This window comes from Prionailurus viverrinus, chromosome C2 (assembly GCF_022837055.1).
Source record: "Prionailurus viverrinus isolate Anna chromosome C2, UM_Priviv_1.0, whole genome shotgun sequence".
In the NCBI taxonomy this organism is placed as follows: domain Eukaryota; kingdom Metazoa; phylum Chordata; class Mammalia; order Carnivora; family Felidae; genus Prionailurus; species Prionailurus viverrinus.
Window position 1 is genome coordinate 104,972,728 of NC_062569.1, and position 22,821 is coordinate 104,995,548.

The 22,821-nt window shown below is 39.6% G+C and overlaps 1 protein-coding gene across 11 annotated transcripts in view; it reads right to left on the bottom strand.

The window, feature by feature from the left end:
- BBX (BBX high mobility group box domain containing) overlaps positions 1–22,821 on the bottom strand; it is a 286,902-nt gene that overhangs the window by 7,808 nt on the left and 256,273 nt on the right. For 9 of the 11 annotated variants that reach the window (XM_047875030.1, XM_047875036.1, XM_047875031.1 and 6 more), the window contains 4 exons: positions 14,234–14,323; positions 12,821–12,880; positions 4,898–5,095; positions 2,324–2,510 (listed from right to left, as the gene is read on the bottom strand). In XM_047875030.1, coding sequence (XP_047730986.1) covers positions 2,324–2,510; positions 4,898–5,095; positions 12,821–12,880; positions 14,234–14,323 — 535 coding nt within the window. The remainder of the gene's footprint in view (positions 1–2,323; positions 2,511–4,897; positions 5,096–12,820; positions 12,881–14,233; positions 14,324–22,821) is intronic. The other 2 variants (XM_047875040.1, XM_047875041.1) reach the window with 2 other exon arrangements.

Here is a 22,821-nt window from a genome sequence, read left to right on the forward strand (position 1 = left end):
AGACCCACCCGGCAGGGCTCATTTTAGGACTCAGTTTAATGAGCTTTCCCCTTATGGAAGTCCTAGTAAACAAACAGGCTCTCAACGAAGGTTTATTCCAACTTCCTATTTCCTGCATTTTGCAAAACTGCCTTTCTATGTCAGGTTTCTGAACCTAACATTATGATTTCTCTTGGCAAGAATGCAGGTAATATGTTTCCACCCCAACTCTGCTCATCACCCTCAAAATTATGAACCTAGGTGATGCGAAAACAATAGTCAATGGGTGTGCAACCCAGGTAAAAGTACATTAAGCCTGCAGGTAGATGGCAGTCTGGAGGTTCTGCTTTAACAGGTAAGGGCCCTTAAGGGGGATCTGTTTTTGTAGATATTAAGAACACTAACCATTTATGAGATTGATAGTAAGATTCTAGTATGCAATATTGTTCTGTCTAATAGGAGATTTAAAAAAAAGAATCTTTTTTCTATGCTTGCTAGTGAACGTAGGTGGTCATACTTTAAGAACATCTCATCTATTCATTCACCCATTCATTTTTTCATTCATCCATTGATGTAGCAGGAACTAAGGAAGCTGGGGATGTGAGGATTAAAACCAGCGCTCTGCTTTCAAAATTCAAGAGACAGACATATCAAGGAATAATTACAGCCCAGTGTGGCAGCTGGTCTCAGAGAGCATGTATAGAAAGTATGCAGGGACTTCAGGAGGGAGACACAGAGCAGAAAACAGGACTAGCGACGGAAGGAGAACCAGGAGTTCGCGGAGACGGGGAGGCACACAGGCAAGAACCCGGCTTATCCAGGTGGCAGCGACTGATCCCACGTGATCGCAGGGCAGAGAGGAGAGTGGGAAGGTTTGGTGAGGCTTTCTGCTGTTGCAAACTGGAAGTCACGGAAGGTTGGTTAACAGAGCCAGGGTGTGACCACAGTTGTGTCTGGAAGGGGATGCTGGCGGCAGCACTGGGTGACTGTGTGGTAGACCTTGCTGAGCCCTGCATTATGATCCTCTCCAAATTTTTACATTGCCTTTTATCTGAAATTTATGGGGACACTTAGTAACATGCGGGCATGCATTTCATTCTTCTCACACGTGTAGGAGTCTGTCCTCTGTATGAGTGGAGATATCTGTGCATGATCTCCTTCAGAGATTTGAGCAGATTTTAACAAGGTCTGTCAGCATTCTCTTGCTGTTAGGCACTTACAGTACACACAGGAAAAGGAATTTGACTTCTTGGAACTATCTAGAGGCTATCTGTGAGGAAGCACTAGAACTGTAACATGACAGGTAAAGGGCCTCCTGAACCTGGATGTGGAAAGGGACAATGCAGCCCAACAGGAGGGTATGGAAGTTGTGCTAGATTTAAAACTTTTGTACTGAAGATGGAAGTCTGGGAAAGTAGCTCACCTGTGGGTAATCTACTTTGAATAAAAGTACGAAATACCCAAATTTACAAATGGCTATTTTTGCTTTCCCAAAGGATCCATTAAATAGTAGAGTCCCAATTATACACGTAGAACTTTAATATACTTTCTGTGAGGCTTTGCTGAGTTCAAAAGCCTTTCAGATTTATGATCTCACGTGATCCTTACAGCTCTGTGATTCTTTGGGGCTATCATTATGCTCCATGGAAGATGAGAAAACCGAGACCGAGAGAATTGACTTTGTAGCAAACTGACAGTTAAAGAAAAATCCAGACCTTCTGCCGTCCATGAGTCAGATGCCAAGACACTTTTTCCTGACCACAGTTTTCTTCCACTCCCATCACGACTGCTGCCAACACCATCATTAACCAGGGCATTTACCATGTACCAGCACTGGAACATTAGTTCATTCCACATAACATCTCTATGAAATGAGTGTCACTTACACCCATTTTATAGAAGCAAAACTGAAGGATAGAGAGGTGAATGACCAATCTTGCTCAAGACCTTGCAATTTACAGGTGAAGGATGTAGGGCTCAAACCCAGCTCTGAAGCCTGACCTCGAAGCTCCAACTTAATGATTAGAGAATATTGCTTCTCTGCTCTTTCAGGTTTTTATGGAAATGAAGTTTAGCCACAGGATAGTATATTTAAAATGCAATACCTGGCTGACTATATTATCTTATATTTTCCCACACTGCTAATTAGGACATACGCTTTTGGAACATGTCACATAACTTGCTCTTGAACCAAGTCTCGTGAACCCCAAAGCATTGTGAAAAAGGCCACAAATCACATCAGAGAGAGTGATTCGGCTTCCACGTTGCTCTCTCCATCCCTCTTCCATGCCCAGGAGTGAGGATGAACGGGACCCCCCACATCCTGGGGGAGCACACCACTCACCTGTGTACGTTCTCCATGGCGGCCACTTCAGCCAGCGCGGCGAGACTGAAGAACGCAGACACGGCTGGCATCTCCGGAGTGCTGCTCCGCGTCTCCGCGGCCTCAGTGTTGTGTGAGCAGTCATCACTGCAGCCGGACTCGGTCACTTTAGGGAGACTCCTCTGCAGTTGTTCCTTTGGTTTGTCATCTGTAACGACAGGGAAATTGATCACAGGAGGATCACCATGTTCTCTCCAGAGGAGGGACACAGAGAAAACTCTGTGCAGACCATGTGAAATGAGCTAATATTCTTTGTTCACTTTTGTCATCCATCGAATACCAAGGCTTTTATCAAGGATTTTCTGCTCCCACGGTAACAAAACTCTTTTATTAAGCTCAGTTGCAACTATGGACAGTGCTATGCCCTGAAGCTAGGTGGAAGAGAAGCTGAGTTTTATTCAAGGTCAAAGAACAGGTCAGTCTCAGAGTGAGAGGGAAAAAGGGCTTTGGCCAAAGTAAAACCTATGGGACTTCTGCAAAGGGGCCTGTGGATGCTGTACAAAGCCCCTAAAACCCAAGTGCGCAAACGTTTCTGATGAAGCCGTAGGATGCCCTGCAATGGCAACTTGGACACTCGGTACGCTGTGACACCAACACTTAGGATCACCAGCACTGAACTAATCCCAGTGAGATCCCAAGTTGTTATTTGTGTTCTGAAGACCTACTGGAAAGAAGACAAAGGGCCCCCTGGTATTTACAAAGAGGTGCTAAATGCTATGAAAATCTACCTGCAGGGAAGGAGTACACTTTCTAGATTACATGGCCATTATAAAGGAGGAGGAATCTTTATCATGGTTTTTAAAACATTTTAAAAATAGAAAGCAACTGATAAAGAACATAAATGTCCTATACTAGGACATGGCAGTACTATGTGCTTTTCTACATGAAGGTAATATTTTCTACGTTCTTCCACTCTTTCTGTAAGTGAAAATGAGGCTATAACAACTTATAAAATCAAAATTACAGGGGCACCTGGGTGGCTCAGTCAATTAAGCATCCGACTTCAGCTCAGGGGTTCGTGGGTTCGAGCCCCGTATTAGGCTCTGTGCTGACAGCTCAGAGCCTGGAGCCTGCTTCAGATTCTGTGTCTTCCTCTCTCTCAGCCTCTTTCCCACTTGCTCTCTGTCTCTCTCTCTCAAAAATAAACAAACATTAAAAAAAAAAATCAAAATCACAGAACAGAACCCAGAGTGGAAAGGGAAGGGGCAACGGGCCTGCCGGACTAAATATCAGGAAAAATAGATTCTAGTCCTTATCTTCTACCTAAGTAGTCCACTGTATTCAAAAACCAAACCCTACGTCTCTGATCTTCATCCCTTATATAAATGGGGGTATTTAATGTGCTTTACTGCCCTAACAATCTGCATATGCTAAACACAAAAAAATGTGCACAAAACTCACTAATTGTCCTCCTATTCTATTTCAGCAATGAATCTTTATTTGCAATTACATTAACCTTAATCAGGTATTTTAAAATATCCCTCTCAAAAAATACTCATTTAAACATTTTTTTAGACATTTTATTAGTTTTTCATCACGATAACTGTACTCTTTACTCCCCATCACCTGTTTCATCCATCCCCCCACCCACCTCCCTCTGGTAACCATGAGTCTGTTCTCTAATAGTTAAGAGTCTGTTTCTTGGTTTGTCTTTCACTCTTGTTTTTCCTTTGCTCTAAACATTCTTTTTCTATTTATAGAATTCATTATGGACCTGTGTCCTTTTTCTGGAAACTGTATTAGGGAAGGCGGAGGGATAACTCAAAGCTGATGGAATGAGATGCTGGGGTGCTAAAAGGCAGAAAAAAGGCAATAACAGCTAAGATCACTAATGACACCCCAAGATCTGAGGGGATTGCTCAGTGTCACTCTCTGACTCCATTCCTTAACTTGGGTCCCTCTGGCAATTCTGCTGCCATGGAGGCCATGAGAAACAGCAATAGACCACAGGCCGTGACTGAACATGGAGAAACTCACAGTAAGTTCAGATGTAGTTCAAGATTAGCCCAGAGAACTCAAGAAATCCAGGAGCATTCTCAGGCTCCCTCAGTGGTCTGAGTCAGCTTTAGAGGAAGGACTGGATGCTTTCTAAGGTTCCTTAATCCATTGGTTGAAATATTTGATAATATGGTTTGTAGTGACTTAAACAATGAACCAGGACGAAACACTGATTCAGCTAGTATTTTTAAAAGTCTAGGATCTCTGGGAATTTACTTAATGAAGACTATTTTTGTGCATGCTGAGAAAGAGAAGGAGAAACACACAGTCCTAAAAATTACCTTTCTTTTCTAAGAATGCTTTTGGAAAAAGAGCTGTGATTTTAAAATGTGCACATTTTGTACATTTGGGAGTCTGTGGAAAACTAGCTCTCAAGGAGATCCAGAGAAAGAAAATGTTACTATGATCAAACCCACAGAACAGACCCCTTTTCCAATGAGGACCCATACTTGGCTTATCGTCATTTGCTGGCCAATAGGGCCATGACAGTCACCGGCTTGCTCTGGTTATCTCTCATTTAAGGCTCCCTCTTCTTACCCAAAGTACCTCCTGCTGGTGACACCCGGCCATCTGCTGTCCTGACAAGGTGAGTGATCTTGGTTTTCCTTGCTTTTCTCTTTTGGCTGCCCACCAAGGGTTCTTGAGTTGTTGTTGGCTCTGGAGTGTTGGGAATGGATAGGGCATTTTTAACCTTATGAGCAGGCTCTGCGGTGTTTTTGTCTTCTGAAAATATGGCTGAAATAGGACAGACAGATCATATATGATTACACACAAAAACACAAGACATCAACATTGCTCTTGGAAAGAAACATTTCTCAATGTCCGAGCTATCTGAATGGAGAACCTAAGAGTTTTCAAAGTACTGATGAGAAAAAGAAATAAAACACTACCCGTGATTTTCAACCAAAATACTTATTTATGTTTGCTTTGATAAATTAAGTACACAGGATTAAGATGCCCTCTCTCTCTTTTAACAGAATACTGAACCAAGAGGCCATCAGAACAACATTTTCTAAGAGTTTGGATCTCGCAGGTTGGTGGGAAAGATAGCGTATGTGAATCTGAGTGAATTGTGTCCCAACAGACTGTAATTTCTACATGTGGTCGGGGTCCCTATTTGAGATTCCCTTGGCCACCTAGCCTGGAGAAGATAATAAACAAGTTTCTCTTCTTCTGAGGACACTGAGATTAATTAAATATGTGCTTCTTGGGGCGCCTGGGTGGCGCAGTCGGTTAAGCGTCCGACTTCAGCCAGGTCATGATCTCACGGTCCGTGAGTTCGAGCCCCGCGTTGGGCTCTGGGCTGATGGCTCAGAGCCTGGAGCCTGTTTCCGATTCTGTGTCTCCCTCTCTCTCTGCCCCTCTCCCGTTCATGCTCTGTCTCTCTCTGTCCCAAAAATAAATAAACGTTGAAAAAAAAAATTAAAAAAAAAATACGTGCTTCTTTTTTATTTTTAAGTTTATTTATTTATTTTGAGGGAGAGAACATGGGGGAGGAGTGGGGAGAGAATCCCAAGCAGGATCCACACTGTCAGCACAGAGCCTGACACGGGGCTCGATCTCACAAACCATGAGATCATGACTTGAGCCAAAATCAAGAGTCAGACGCTTAACTGACTGAGCCACTTGGGCTCCCCAGATATGTGCTTCTTAAATTCACAGTTATCATTGGGACATTTGTTTTCCATCACCGGGCTGGACTGATCAGAAAAGAAACTGTGAGGCCTGACCTTCTTTTACCCGTATAGAATGCTCAGGAAGGACGTGACAGACGCTGGTGATGCTAGCATGTAATGAAACACTCTGTCACTGAATTCTAGAAGCAGGGAAAGTGCTCAGTGAGATAACTTAACGAAGTACCACAGGGCAGCAGGGCTCCTGGGAAGGTTTACTTTAGCTTCTCCAGATTCTAACTGTAATCGCAGTAAGTCACTCAGCAGCACACTCTTGTACCTAAGCGTCACTGCGTCAAGAGTGAGAAGCACACTTGCTCCCAGCTCGGCCAGGCTGGGGGTGCCTGTATCCCTTCTTATATCCTCATTTCTTCAGGAGTTCATTCTCCTCGCTCCCAGTTTAACAGTGAGACAAGTAGGGGTGCCTGGGTGGCTCAGTCAGTTAAGTGTCCGACCCTTGGTTTTTTGTGAGTTCAAGCCCTGTGTCAGACTCTGCACTAGTGGCACGGAGCCTGCTTGGGATTCTCTGTCTCCCTCTCTGACCTTCCTTCACTTGTGTGGTCTGTCTCTCTCAAAATAAATAAATAAACTAAAAAAATAAAATAAAAGACAAGTAAATGTAGATAGGAGTACAGCTTTTAAGAATATATACATGTAGTCCAGTTTAGCGATTGGAACTTTCTTTACTTTTTTTAAATTCCAGTGGTCTATAAGGGCTTTTAAGCAGGGAAGGGAGGCATCTTTCCATTTTAAAGCCATCCAATCTCTTAAGACAGGCACAGAAACAGTTTCTGACAAAGAGGGGAGTGTGGCTCTGGAAGTCAAGGTCTGACATGACATGCTTGGTGCAAACTGAACTGGAGGAGAAAACTGAAGGTGCTGGTCAGCAGGTGGATCTGGAGGTAGACCTTGGAAACACAACAGTATGTAGGGCACAGGAGGGAAAGAAAGCTAAAAGAAGAGGAGGAGAGCAGAATGAGAATGATTCAGGATGTGAAAAAATGCACATGCTGGCATAAACACTTGCATAGGCTTCACTTAACAATTTTCATCTAGGTCTTTAATGAGGTTAGGTACATCCCGGAGAAAGGAGGGCTATGAATTTGTAAGATCTTTGCCCTCAAGAGATTGATTCCAGGTTTCCCACTCCAAAACAAGTGGGAAATCATTTCAATTACATCAAAAGAAAGGATATAAGGCAGAAATCATACCATGATTTGTGGCTTGGCCTTACCTCAATATAGCATAATAGATGGCTATGTGGGGAACTGGCTTAAGATAATAGTTATTAAAAAGAAACTACTTGGCATTGCTCCCAAATATCTTTTCAAGCAAGTAATCAAAAATTAGGAAAAAGGCTCCTTTTACATTAAAGATCTGTACCCAGGAAACAGTCTTGGTGTATTTATACTTTGATATTTAGCTTACCATAGGCCAGTGCTGTTATGTATCTTAAGATTTTTTTTTTTTTTTAGTTTAAACTTCAATAAAAGCTGCCAGCAAAATAAAAGATAATTTGGTTAGAATGCTCCAAGGAAGAAATATTCCATGACTCTTCATTAGCCTTGAAATTCAAAGCCTCCTATAGGTATAAAGAAGCTACAATCTGAGTTTACAATGAGCATAAATAGCCTCTATTAGATATTCACAAGCTTCAAACTTTATCTAGTTTCTTATCCAGATCCATCAGTTGTCCCTTCCAGTTAGAGGGGGGAATGTTAATCACCCCTCCAGTATGATCACAACATTATAGACGGCCCTTCCAGAAAAAGCACTAACCTCTTCCCTCTTCTCCTTCCTAGGAAAATCTAGAACTTGTAGAAATAAGGATGTAGCAGGGTTACAAAGATGAAGGGTGAATTACATCAGAAGAACTGCTTACAGAAAGAAGGAACCCAGGAGGTCAAAGAAAAGACCAAGTGGTTTAGGAGAAGATGAGCTAATTTCTACACAAAGACCTGGATTCTACTCTTGATTTTTTAATTTATTAACTGCAGAACCATGGGTCTCAGTTTCTTCATGTACAGATGGAGGTTGGTCTAGATGAGCTCTAAAGGATTCATCAGCCCCAAATTTCTTTTCATGTGCTACCCAGAATCAGGGGCCTAGGCAGCCTCCAGCCAGCTCCAGAATCTTAAGGTGAGGGATAAGTACACCCTTGATAAGGACAGTTAGTTCTCTTGCTTGTGGTAAACCTTCAAACGGTTTCATTTCTTTTCAGTAGTTGCTCCATTTCCTATATATTCCAGATGAATTGGTAAAAACACAGTAAGAAGCCAAGGGGATGGCTGCAAAGGGATTGCAAAAGGGAGGTAGAGTAAGGCCTAAAAGCAGACTGGGACCAGGGGAAGCTCAGAAACCAGCAGACAAGATGCCGGGGCATTGAAGGGAGACTGGCCAAGAGACACGAACAATCAAAGTCCCAGAGGTTGGTGTACCAGGACACAGAAAAGGAGTAAATCAGGTTGCAGGCCAACTGGAAGAGGCAAAATGTGAGAATACACCGAAGATTCTCAAAAATCCTCAAAAAGGAGGCAATGTCACCTTTCTAGATATTGTCTCCTCTAAACTTAATGCCAGATCAGGAAGCAATCATGGGGCCTGCAGATCATCCACATTTGAAGAGGTACGTGATGAGATCTTGTTAGAATTTGGAAAAGGGAATAAGGGTGAGTCTGCCCTGTGCTTTGACCCAGGAGCTACCTATCCGCAAAACATCCTGTGCTGTCTGGAGGCCAGGACCAATGATACCCTTCAGGGTCAGCACTCAGAAAGAACCCTATCCTAAGAAGAAGAATTGGGGAAGGCAGGTAAGGCTAAGTCAAAGAAGTGGTTGTGTGGGACACGACAGTACATCTGAGCCCAGCAACGTTAGCAAAGCAAAGGAAGGCCTGGTGGTGAGAGACAGGAAATGGAAAAAGCTCAGAGAGAAAAACAGCCTGAAGCTGAGCACCAAGGAACAGCAAGCCAGTTCCTTTTTTGTCCTTTCTGCCAGACTAATGGAAATGTGAGAAAAGAAAGGCTTTTGTCCTCTAAAAACAAATTAGTCATTTCTCTTTCGGCTTGTAATTGAACACACAAACCTACCCAAGCACTGCAAAACAAGTCCACAGGGCTAGTTTTTACACTCCACGATAATCATTAACACACTTGGAGCGTATCATCTGAGAGAGATAATGTGAGCTCACTCCTGGAGCAACATGAGGAATGTGGCAATAAGAGACTGTCTTGTTTTCCAAACTCTGCTCCCAAAATGTGGGGTAAATTTTTTGAGATAGCAGCACTGTGCTTGTACTGAACCTCAGGAGTCCACCAAAGTGCTCCAGAGTCATGAATTCACATTCCAACGAGGGGGATCAAACTTGCATTGAAATTATTATAGCCAAATCTGGAATCTCACTGCCTTTGGTTGGCCTCCCTTCAGTTGAAAATGTAGTCAGATGCTGAATGGAACACAGAAAAAAGAATCAAATGAATGGCCTTATCTAAGATCCCAGGAGACCTTGCTGGAGTTACATAGCAACTCTTTTGAACTTGAGAAAAGAGATCAAGGTTCGTCTGAGTGTTGTGGATCATGTTTGAAAATTTAACTCTAAATACTTTTTCTCCCCTGTAATCGTACTCATATACTGCAAAGGGAACTAATCTTGAGATTTTTAGTCTAAGGTTCGAGTTGTTTTATTTTTTTCCTTTTAAGATGCCATTTAAAATAGCATCATCTGAGCCAAATGAGGGGCTCAGGTATGCCTGAAAATCCCAAACTGTAAGCCGCCAATGTACTTTAGTGGAAAGAGTGCTGGTTTCTTCCTTTCCCGCTTATGTTGGTCAGGCTTCATTTCTTTATCACGTATTTGGGGCTAATAAGCCCTCCTGAATTCACTGGGTCTCCTGCCAAGATTAGTTTTAGAAAAACTATTGTGAAAGCCCTCAGGAAACTATAAAGTAATATTAAATATTAATTATCATCATCATTATTATGACAGTTAGAAACCTCCAGCTTAAGCATGAGCACTGGACACCGTAACTTGGTAGAAAGATAAACACAGTAGCAGATACAAGTCACCCTGGTTTATAGGAAAAGTTAACCTTTAATTCTAGGCTGATAGGCAATCTTTTTTTATGATCTGCAAGAGTTTCAAGAAATGGCTTGGTGATTTTGAATTTTAAAAGCATAGGGGAAAATGCTTAAAACAGATTATAGGCTTAGCATTTAAACGGCAGATGTGATTTCTAAGCACCTAAAGATTTCTGATATTTTGGGGAAAAAATGAATTTTGGGAAAAAGTTATACTCAGCATGATGCCAAGAAAGCATAGTAAACTTTAAGTCATCCCCTCTGAACCAAAGTCTGGAACAGCTCACAGCTGCGTGCCCTCAGTTGAATGAACTAGTATAGGCATCAGCTACGAACAACTCCTGTCTAACCTCTGCCTAGGATGGCCAACATGTGTTAAAATTCTCCCAATTAACAGTTTCATCTTCCATCCTTATGTATTTGTACTCTCCCAAGGTAAAGTTTTAACAAGCAATGGTATGACCATAGGTGAAAGAGGATGAAGTAAAGGGCCTAGATAATTCACAAAGTACACAGTCACCACCTGAACAAGGAAATGCAGGGGAAGGTATGAAAATAAATAGCCAAAAAAGGTCACTTTAAATTACTGGTAATTTCTTTTTTTTTTTTTTTTTTTTTTTAAATTTTTTTTTTTTTTCAACGTTTATTTATTTTTGGGACAGAGAGAGACAGAGCATGAACGGGGGAAGGGCAAAGAGAGAGAGAGACACAGAATCGGAAACAGGCTCCAGGCTCTGAGCCATCAGCCCAGAGCCCGACGCGGGGCTCGAACTCACGGACCGCAAGATCGTGACCTGGCTGAAGTCGGACGCTTAACCGACTGCGCCACCCAGGTGCCCCAAATTACTGGTAATTTCTGATACACAAACGGATTCCTTTTTTCCTGGCCATATAAAATGAATATGCACTCCATGCCAAGCAATTTTCAGTGCATGTTCTTCCAAGTTTATGATGTATTCATATACATTAATGATAAATATAATAGCACCAATAATAGCTCTATTCCCACTAAACCCTTGGGACTGCCTAGAAGACTGAAATTGATTTACTTTTCTGCCCCCTATAGGGCAGAATTAGGGCTGCAGAATAAGGTAACTTTCATCAACCCACTTCATACCATGGTAATAATGCAAGGAGGAGTGGGGAAAGGACATCTGAGGTTGATGTATTACTACCTCTCATCATTCACCCCAGCCCTAAACACACGCATCACACACACACTTGGTACCCATACGGAGAGTGAACCTAGTGAGGTTAAACACAATTTGTCCCGCTGAAAACTGCTCAGTAGTGGCAGATCTAAGACTAACACCCAGGTCTCCTGATTCCAATCTGATTCATTCTTTCTACCACAATGCACGTGCTATGATACCATGTTCTACATGAGACACGGTTTCATTCTTTAAAAAAGAAAACATTTAGAACAGTATCATTCCAAGTAAAGAGTAATATGGTCTTAAGTGCCTCTTAGACTTCTTTGACTGTTCCTCAGTGCCTTACATTTACCAAGTGTGAGCAGAATATATCTTTAAAATACACAAGAGTTAATATATATCACATTTTGGATGTTAGCATTTAATGCTGAGACCAGCACAACAATTCACATTTGACTGTGCCAGCTAAGAGCACAAACAATACTCTGGAGAGGTGGTGAATGTGAGGTAACAAGTCAGAGACACTGCTGGCAGTTTTCGTAAAAGTGCAAGGACATAAAAGCAGACATCTGGCTCATGTGAGCTGTGCCTACCGAATACAAACAATTTCATGTTTGTTATAAACCCAAGTTTGAATATTTTTGAGAAATATCTTTAACATATGAGTGTTTTTGATAAATGACTTAGGCCAAATGTGCATTTTAATTTTCTTCTCTCTTTCAGGATACAAATGAGAGTGTATCTGGGAATCAAGAGATGCGGACTTCTTCATTAAGTTCCCCTTTCTGGTTACAAGTAAATCAAAGAGGTTGGACTTAACGAGCTTTAAGATTGCTTCTAGGTTTTAAATGAAGCGACTCCTGATTAAGCGCTACCAAAACGTTCAGCTCCTTAAAAATGGCTACAATGGAAAAAAAAAAAAAAAAAAAGAGGAATCAATGGGAAGAAGAGGGCAGCTACCTACACATCACAGAAATGAGTACTCACCAGAGGGTTCAATATTTAACAGAAATTAGGTACACATCACAAGTAAATAGGGCTGTGGGAAATTTTGAAGTAAAATCTGCACCTAGGAACTGTAACGTTATGTTAATCAACATGGAACTTTCCTTGGCTATCCATAAGCCTCTGGAGCATTCATTAGAACATATTTAGGGGTACTGAGAGGTGGGCTGGGCAAAGTTCAGGACAGGAACGCTGCTGACATGCCTACGTCCAGCCAACCAGGAAAACCCTATGCTGGCTCTCTTCTGACTCCTGTAAGCACCTGCCTGCAACATGAATGCAATATTGAATATATTTAATTATGGGAAACTCTAATTTCTGGTGAATGTGGTTCAAAGTTTTAAGTGCCCCCCTTGACAAATTAAGCTCCACAGGACACACTGCCTGACCCTTAGCAGGGTCAAAAATCTGTCAGTTGATTTGAAAATTTAAAACAACACAATTATGAGCCATCAGGTATAGTGCTGTTGGCTGAGCCTATATAAATTATGCCTTTTTAAACCTTTCCAAAACAGACTACCCGAAATGATACAAAGGGTATTGCGTCTTTTACCTTCTGTAGGGTGAATGGCATCCAAGAAGAGTTGCTTGTTTGACCATTTGTCCCCACTTCCTAAAAACAATGAGAGAAAGAAAGTGAAACTCTATTCCCAGGATAGACACATACACTATAAAAATAAGACTACACTTAAGAGCTTATATAGGACACATTATCACACAAATGAAGCAGAATTTTATTTTAACTATTTAATTTTCAAAATGACATTTGCCAACTAAAATAATCAGGCTATACAGGAAATGGATTAAAAATAAACAAATTCGCCTTTTATGAAATCACACTGCTGGATAAGTTCTATGACTTTAACTAAGATAACTGAAGATCAGTTCAAAGGGAATGATAAAAGCCAACATTTTTACCTGAAAAGTGATGTTTCTCTACTGGAAGCAGAGAAAAAAATAGTAACATACAAAACTAAGAGGCTAGAGTGGAGGTGAAAATAAACCCAAATTAAGTAAAAGGTTACACATAGGAACACGGAGGCACATATGTCTACACATGGAAGACAGGTGCATTTTAAGCCTCATTCCAGAAACATAAAAGGCTTCACAAGTGGCCATGCAAGTAGAATGCAAATGGGCATCGGATGAGTAGGCTCATAGTCACGAAAGTAACATGCAGGGCGATGCTAAAGAAAGCCTAACTTCCAGGCCACGTGGCTGTACTGAACCAGATGGGAACATTTGTCTTTTGTGTGAAAGAATAGGAGTCCTGAACTATGAGAAGGCAGAAATCTTCAGATGAGCCTTGAAGAGGTTCAAGGGCCCATCAAAATCATAACAATAAGATAGATGCTCAGAGTGAAGAGATGGTGGAGGACAATGCGTCTCTAGTGCCCTCTGGAAATAAGTTATGTGACTGAAGGGGGTGGGAAGAGTCTGGCAAACGAAGTAATATAGATTGGAAAAAGATAGGTTACGACTTAGGAGTGGAATCCTCCTAGATAAGAATCCTCAAGGGTCAGAGAGAGTACAGAAATGGTGGCACTTTCATATGAATAGGGAACTCTTAAGGTTTCAGGAGATAGGAAAACGTGGTCCTGCTTTGATGGCTGCCAAACATGAGAAAAACAAGAAAAGTCAAAGAAAATAAGTGGATAAGAGCTCAAGAAGACTAAGTTACAAAATGCACCAAATACGGATGAAAACAAAGCAATTTTAGGATTCATATGGAACGCTGAAAATAGAGACATTACGGGATTTGAGTAGGAACCCAAGTGAAGGAGATCTCTCTTTGCAATTAGCTGTGGAGTCTAGAAATAATGAATATGCCTGCATTAGGAGCCGATGACACTGAAGCAAGCCAAGGGGAGGAAAAGGCAAAGGTGGTGCACAGAAGCGTTACTCAAAGATGGTTCACAATGGAGGTGGCCAAGAAACCTTGATGGAGGATGGAAGGCACCAATACCTTTTTCCGGAACATTAGGCTTCTCCTTTTTGTGCTTATATTTGCTGACAATTTTGTGGAATAAGTTCTTTTTCTGAGACTGGAAAGGACCTACAGACAATATTAATATAAATATATTTTAAATTCACAATGTTTCATAAAACAATACTGTGTGTTCCTCAACAATTACACCCTCCTCCCACCTATGGTAGAAGCAAACTGAGTCACAAGAAAGGTCATCTTGCATATTTTTCTTTACTCATAACTAGTGCTCAACACCCTTCCTTAGGCTTATTTAAAACCCGGTGAAATTTTCCTTAGCAATATATTGGGCAGAAGCCCCTAGTAGGGCTGGGACTCCTTAAGCAGAAACTGCAGATTTAGTGACTAGAGACAGACTACAACCCATAATAGCATAGTAGTTGTACTCTTCAATAAAGATTTAGATTCCTAAATCTAAATATCATGAAGGAAAGGATGGCAGGGGCATTTCTTCTCTTCTTAGAAACGTTTTCGTAGTAAGAACAGCAATTTAGGACAATAATTGGCCTGTTAGCATCAGATAGCTTTCTAGCCTTTTCTGTGGTTATTTTAGGAAGAAAACCTGCTTTAAAGATAGAGAAATATTTACCAAAAAAAAAAAAAAAAAAAAATCAGGGCGGGGAGGGGAGTCTCAGATTGTATCTTTGTTTTCTTAAAGAAAACAGAACTAAGATTTTCAATCACCAATCGGAAATGTCAACGGCAGCACTGACCTCCCCAAAGCAGGTTTCTTTCTATACCCTCTGCATATTCCTATGTGAAACGGACTCAAATCATTTTACATAACTTCTGTTTGCTCATCTGTAAATGGGGATAACGATAGTGCCTAACTCAAAGAGCTGATGTGAGGATTTAAAAAGTTGGAGACTCTATAAGCTGCCCCTGTTGCACCTACCCACCTGCCAATATCTGCACCCACACATGCTGCCCTCCTGCCAAAGGCAAACTATCTACACTCCTGCCTAAAGTATACAACATGCTGGCTTTTATGTTTGCACATATCTGCAACTGTCGCCAATTTTAGATCATTTTTATTACCTCAAAAAATCAATCCCATATCCTGTAGCTACCTATCACCCTTCCCTATTTCTGCATTCCCTCTACCTCTAAGCAACCACTAATCCACTTTCTGTCTCTAAAGATCTGCCTATTCTGGTAACCTCATATAAATGAATCATGTAATATGGTCTTTTGTGTCTGGATTCTTTCACTTGGTATAATGTTTGCAAGGTTCACCCATGTCGTAGCATGCATCAGCATTTCACTCCTTTTTAAGACTGAATAGGACTCCACTGTGTGGATTATACTACATTTTGTTTATTCACTCATCAGTTGATAGATATTTGGCTTGTTTCCACCTTTTGGCTGTTATAAATAATCCTGTTACGAATATTCACATATAAGCTTTAGTGTGGACATGTGTGTTCATCTCTCTTGGACATAGAATACCTAACCAGTGGAATTGCTAGGTGATATGGTAACTCTATGTTTATAAACCTTTGGAGGAACTGCCAGGCCCTTAAACATCCTTACCAACACATTGTTATCTGTCTTTGATTATGACCATCATAAGGATGTATTTCTCTCACTGTAGTTTTGATTTGCATTTCCCTAATGACTAATGATGTCAAGCATCTTTTCCTGGGCTCACTGGCCATTTGCATACCTTCTTTAGAGAAATGTCTATTCTGATAATTTGCCCATTTTTCAACTGAATTTTCTTTCCTCTTACTGACGCATACAGTTCTTTATATATTCTAGATAAAAGTCCTTTATCAGATATGTGATTTGCAAATATTTTCTCCCATTCTGTGGATTTTCTTTTCACTTTCTTATTAGTGTCCTATGAAGCATAAAAGTTTAAAATTTTGAAAAAGTCCAATTTATTCACTTTGTATGTGGTTATTCAGTCCTAGTTCCATTTTGAAAAGACGATTCCTTTCCCCCTTTGAACAGTCTTGGCTTCCTCACTGAAAAACTGCTGACCAATGATGTACAGGTTGATTTCTGGGCCCTCAATTCTATTCCACTAACCTATATAACTATGTTAGCACCATGCTGAATTGTCTACTGGTTTTTGTAGCCAGTTTTGAAACTGAAAAAATTTTGGCTATTCTGAATTCCTCGCAATTCCACATTAATTTTAGAATCTCTTATCAGTATCTACAAAATTAAACTGACATTCTAACAAGGGTTGGGTTGAATCTGTGTATCAATTTGAAAGAGTGTTTCCACCTTAATAATATTAAGTCATCTAATCCATGAACATGGGATGTTTTTCCATTTATTTGTCTTTCAACAATATTTTGTAGTTTTCAATTTGTTGTACTTCTTTTGTTAAATTTATTCCTATGTACTTTATTCTTTTTGATGTTACTGTAGATGGAATTGTTTCTCCAATATTTTTAGATTGTTCATTGAAACTGTATAGAAATACAACTGATTTTTGTATAATGATCTTGTACTCTGCAACCCTGGTGAACTCATTCATTCATAAGCTATGGTAGTTTTCTAGGGAAATCCTTAGGTTTTCTATATAAAATATCATGTCATCTGTGAACAGAAAGAGTTTTACTTCTTCCTTTCCACAATACAGAAGCCTTTTGTTTTCTATTTCTTGCCTAAGTGCCCTGGCTAGAACCTCAATTATGATGTTGAACAGAAGTGCTGAGAATGGACATTCTTGACTTGTTCCCTACTTTAGGGGGAAGCATTCAGTCTTTCATTATTAAATATGCTGTTTTGGGATTTTTATAGGTGTTCTTTAGCAGGTTGAGAAACTTTCTATTCTCAGTTTGTTGAGTATTCTCATTAAATGTGTTGGATTTTGTCAAATGCTTTTTTTCTACATCTATCAAGATGATCACATGGGTTTTTTGTTGTTCTATTGATATAGTATATTACATTAATTGATTTTTGGATATGAAACCAACATTGCATTCTGCAAGTAAAATCCCATTTGGTAATGGTGTATAATTCTTATTATATGTTGCTGGATTTGGTTTGCTACTATTTTGTTAAGGATTTTTATGTCCATTATTTTAAGAGATAGGATCTTGTAGTTTCTCTTTCTTGTGATATCTTTGTCTAGTTTTGAGATTAGGGTGATGCTGGCCTCATAGAATGAATTAGGAAGTGTTCCCTCTTCTAATTTTTGAGTAGGTTTGAAAAACTGATATTAATTCTTCCTTGAACATTTGGTAGAATTCAGCAGTGAAGCCTGGGGTTGGTTCCCTCCTCTCCCAGGTATTTTTGTGATTACTAAATTCAATCTTTTTAATAGTTACTGTTCTATTCAGACTATTTCTTAAGTCAGTTTTGCTAGAGTTCTTTCTAGGAATTGTCTATTTCATGTAGGTTATCTAACTTATTGGTATATAATTGTTCATAGTATTCCTTTATAATCCATTCCATTTCTGTAAGATCAGTAGTAATGTCCCCAATTTTATTTCTGATTGTAGTAACTTTGCTCTTCTCTCTTTTATTTTTATTTACTTATTTTTTGTTTAAAAAAATTTTTTTAACATTTATTTATTTTTTGAGAGACAGAGAATGTGAGTGGGGGAGAGGCAGGGAGAGAGAATGGAGACACAGAATCTGAAGCAGGCTCCAGGCTCTGAGCTGTCAACACAGAGCCCAATGAGGGGCTCAAACTCATGAACCATGAGGTCATGACCTGAGCCAAAGTCAGATGTTTGCTTAACCGACTGAATCACCCAGGCACCCCTAGTCTTCTCTATTTTTTAATTGGTCAGTGTAGCTAAACATTTCTCCTATTTGTTGTTTTTAAAGAACCAGCTTTTGGTTTCATTGACTCTCTATTGATTTTCTATTCTTTACTTAATTTTATTATGTCCTCTCTCATCTTTATCATTTCCTCTCTTATACTTTCTTTAGGTTTAGTTTGCTCTTTTTCTTACAATGTTTCAAGATAGGCTAGGTTATTAATTTGAGATCTTTCCTCTTTCTTAGCATATACATTTAAAGCTATAAACTTCCCTCTAAAGCATTGCTTTAGCTGTAGCCCATAAATTTTGGCATGTTGTTTTTTCATTTTTATTCATCTCAAAGTATTTTCTGATTTCCTTATGAATTTCTTCTTTGAATTATTAATTCTTTATTTAGACTTATTGAGTTATTTAGACTGTATTGTTTAATTGCTACATATTCGTGAGTTTCCCAAGTATTTCCTGCTGTTGACATTTAATTTCATTCCACTGTGGTCTGAACACGTAATTTGATTACTTCAATCCTTTTAAATTTATTGGTTTGTTTTAAGGCCTAGTATATGATGCATTCTAGAGACTGCTCCCGTGTTCACTGCAGAAGAATATATATTCTACTATTGATGGGTGGAGTGTTTTATATGGAGGCACAGCTTGGAGATATTGCAGGCTTGGTTCCAGGCCACCGCAATAAAGCAAACATCGCAATAAAGTGAATTAAATTAATGTTTTGGTTTCCAATGCATATAAAAGCTGCATTTATACTACACCATAGTCTATTAAGTGTGCAATTACATTAGGTCTACAAAAAAGCACGTATCTTAATAAAAGGGTATCTTATTGCTAAAAAATGTTAACTATTATCTGAGTTGTAATCACTGATCACAGATCACCAGTGTGACACAGAGACATCAAGTAAGTAAATGTTAGAATGCTGATATATTTGACACAGGGTTGACCCAAACCTTCAGTTTGTAACACGACACAGTATCTGCTAAATGCAATAAAACGAGGTATACCTGTACTTTTTTTTCGGACTAGTTAATGTTACCTGTTCAAGTCTTCTCTTTCCTCGTTGATCTTTTGCCTAGTTGTTCTATCGAACCTACTCTTCCCCCCCCCCCCCACCCCCCACAGCATGTCTCACCTTCTAACACATTATATGCTTTGTTTTTTGTTTATGCTTGTTTACTACCTGGTACCCCTGCCATAAGGAACCACCATGGCAGCACAATCCTTTGTTTTCATTCGCAGATATATTCTACATGCCAGAATGGTGTTTAGCATATGACTGGTTCTGAATAATACTTGTTACATGAACAAAATTCTGAAACCACTGGCTGGCACAAAGTAAAAGCTCAAGAAATGACAGTTGTTGCTATTGTTACTGATAACAGAAAGTTGTGCATTTTTTTGATGACTACACCAAGCCATCCTTTTTAAATAACCACAAGCAAATACTTCTGAGTTAGCCGGTGGTGGTTTGAAATAGAAATAGAAAATGTCTTGTTGACTTTTTTTTGGGAAAAAGTGAGCAAGAAGGGAAAGAAAATAAATTTAACAAGTATAAAAAATATATATCATGTGTATGTACTACACTAATATTACAGGTATTCTCTATAATCCATTTGCAATCACTGCTTTACATATTTTATACAACCTAGGAAACTTCAGGCTGGTGCCCTGAATGATACACAGGTAATCACATAAAACAGAAGTGGAAGAATGCAGAAGAACAATTCTGAGACCTCCTAGGACCATAAGGAGGGATGGAATGAGTTAGGGAAGAAGAAAAGGATACATATTTTCAGACCCAACCATACTCAGAGAAATCTAAAAAGTACAATTTAAGGATAGAACTAAAGATAGCAGTTGTCAATTTTAACATGAGAAAAGAACATCCAGAGTGATTTGGTACATAGAGGAGCTTCTGTAAACTTTTATTTTTAAACTTCCTTGCTCCTAGCCATCCCCCAAACTATAGCTATAAAATAAAACTAAGTAAATGACAATTTCATATAAAAAAGAAAGTGACAAACTTGAAGGGAGTAATACAGAAGATATAATTGCAGTCACTGGGAAGCAGCAATTTCAGAGTCAAGAAGTGAACAATTTCTGCTCACATGTACATATGTGTGGTATTTTGTCTAAAGGAAAGAAAGCCAAAATTTGTAATAAACAGCAAAAATAAGGAAATTTATTACCATTTTCCCCCTCAGTTAATTATATTAATGCAGAAACATACATGGAAGGAAAATAAGGTAGGAAGTGTAAAGCGGAGAAGAGAGTTTCAGAAGCCATTGTTCAGAAACCAAAAAAATTGCCAATGGGGGGTGCTGGCCAGCTCCACTGGTAAAGCATGCAACTCTTGATCTTGGGGTTGTGAGTTAAAAGCCCCACGTTGGGGGAAGAGATTACTCAAAAAAAAACTTCAACAGTCTTTCACTAAACTACCACCTCAAGTTCTGATTCCATTTCTCTCCCGCATCGCCAAACCAAATTTCTTGAAGGAGCGTTTGAATCAGCTTCTACTTCCTTATGACAAAAATCACTTCTTGCTGGCATATAAACTAGCTTAGGACTCCACTGAAGTTTTTAGGCAGGATGGCCTATAATTTGACAAAATCCATCTCCTTGGCACCTAACTTCATAGCTGGGTAGACAACAGAAAACCTCCGCCTGAGAGGGTAAGAGCAGTGCCACAGAGACATTAACAATAAATAACCTTTCCAAAACATTAATGTTGTTCATGGTTAAGGAGCTGTAGTGACACAGGACACTTTGGGGGGGTAAAGAGCTGTAGTGACACAGGAGCCAGTTCAGTATTAGCCTGTTACGATAAATTTTTAAGGTCAGCAGGTAAGGTGATTTAGTAAACCTTGCTTTTTAAAAACTGTCGTAGGGAACAAATGTTATGCATAACTCAAATGGTGGTGACTTATGCCCAGGTTCAATGGTTTCATGTTTCTAAGCTATAAAAAAAGCAGAAGTTTTATTCTAAAATTGGCTATCATTTTTGTAATAGACACAATGAAACAATAAATTCCTTTGTGATAATTTACAGCTAAGTGCTCCCAGCTACTGGGCATGTGGATCTGCTGACTTGAGGAAGTCTGGGTGAGCCAGCCACAGTCAAGTTAGGATTCAACGAGGGGAAGAAGCTACCTCATCGAGCCAGACATGCATGCCTTGTGAAGGAACTCAGGATTATATTATGTACACCTTGTACATCTGCAAATGTGCTATCCCCATGTTCCTGACAACATCTGGTGGCAATGAAGACTCTCGGTTAACAGGGCAAAATACAGAGTTCTGCCCAACCTGGAAGCTATAACTTCTTGATAGGAAGGGCTGGGCTGGCTGACATCAGCACTAGGTCTGGTAACACTGAATGTAGCCTCAGTTTGGCTCAATCCCAAACGGGGGATTCTGTCCTCAACCTTTAATTTTATAAACCTGAGTCGTTTATTATCATTGTGATTTTTTAAAATTGAAAATCTTTAATCATTTGGAATTCCAATTTTAAAATATGAGGATCAACAGCATGTGTGATAATGGGCTAAGGAACAATGTGGGAAGACTGAAGATATACAGGGGAAAAGTGAAGTCAAGGGTCAAGCTGGGGCATAATTTAAACACTCTAAGTTCAACTCAATTAACGTTTTCTTCATGACCCGACTTTGTCTGAAAATTACTATTCTGTACAGCACTCTGACTTCTGACACTTTTGTAAAAAGTGCTTCATAAATTAACAATATACTTAAAATAATGTGTCAAAACCTATCCCTTAAGTTACAATTAAATTTAGACTTATAATTTAAAGCTTTTATTTGAATATATACAAGTAACTAAGGGAGATAAACCAGAAAACACTATAGGCCTGGGCTGCCTGAACTGAACTGTACCAGTTAGATGCATTACAACTTACTGGGTAATTTGTTCTTAGAAGCAAGGGAAAATCTTTTTCTAAGTCGTTGTGCTCTGCCTACTATAATATAGCCTGAGCCCAGTCAGAGGAAGGTATCATTTAGTTATGCTCACCCTTTTTGTCCTAGTTTTCTTTTTTAAAGTTTATGTTTATTTATTTTGAGAGTGTGCGCATGCATGTGCGCGCGCGCACACACACACACACACACACACACACACACACACACACAAAAGCAGGGGAGGGGCAGAGAGGGAGGGAGAGAGAGAATCACAAGCAGGCCCCATGTTGTCAGTGCAGAGCCTGACTCAGGGCTCATCTCACTGCGAGATCATGAACTGAGCTGAAATCAAGAATTGGACACTTAACCAAGTTACCTACTTGTAGAGTCGTAGAGTTGTAGAGTTTCTGTTATAGAGTTTCTGACAAGACCCAGTATACAGACATGAGGGATAGGGCAAAGATAGCGGAGGGGACAATGGACAAGGGAAAGAGAGTCTTTGGAAATGCAGATATAAATAAGGAGACAACTGGGAAAACAGAATCATAAACCCATGCAGATACTATGTTGTTGAGATATGTGACTGTATAAATGCATACATACATAACCATTTCCTCTAGATACTACAGTTCAGAAAAATTCTATATATTTTACATAACCTTGAGTAGCTAAAAAACATACCCAGTATAAGGCAGGAAAAAAATATAATAAATGTTGAATGATAAACACATAAGAAAATAAAGGCAAAATGCTAAACTGCTGAAGAAGAAATGAGGTTTCATATGGACACATGCTATTTTGCTAATAAACTAATGATTTCATACACAGTTTTTGCTTTGAACAATTCATTATGAACAGATGCAAAGAGTCTAGAGTCTAAGAAAACAATCTTCTCTATCCTCTAAAGATCAGGCAA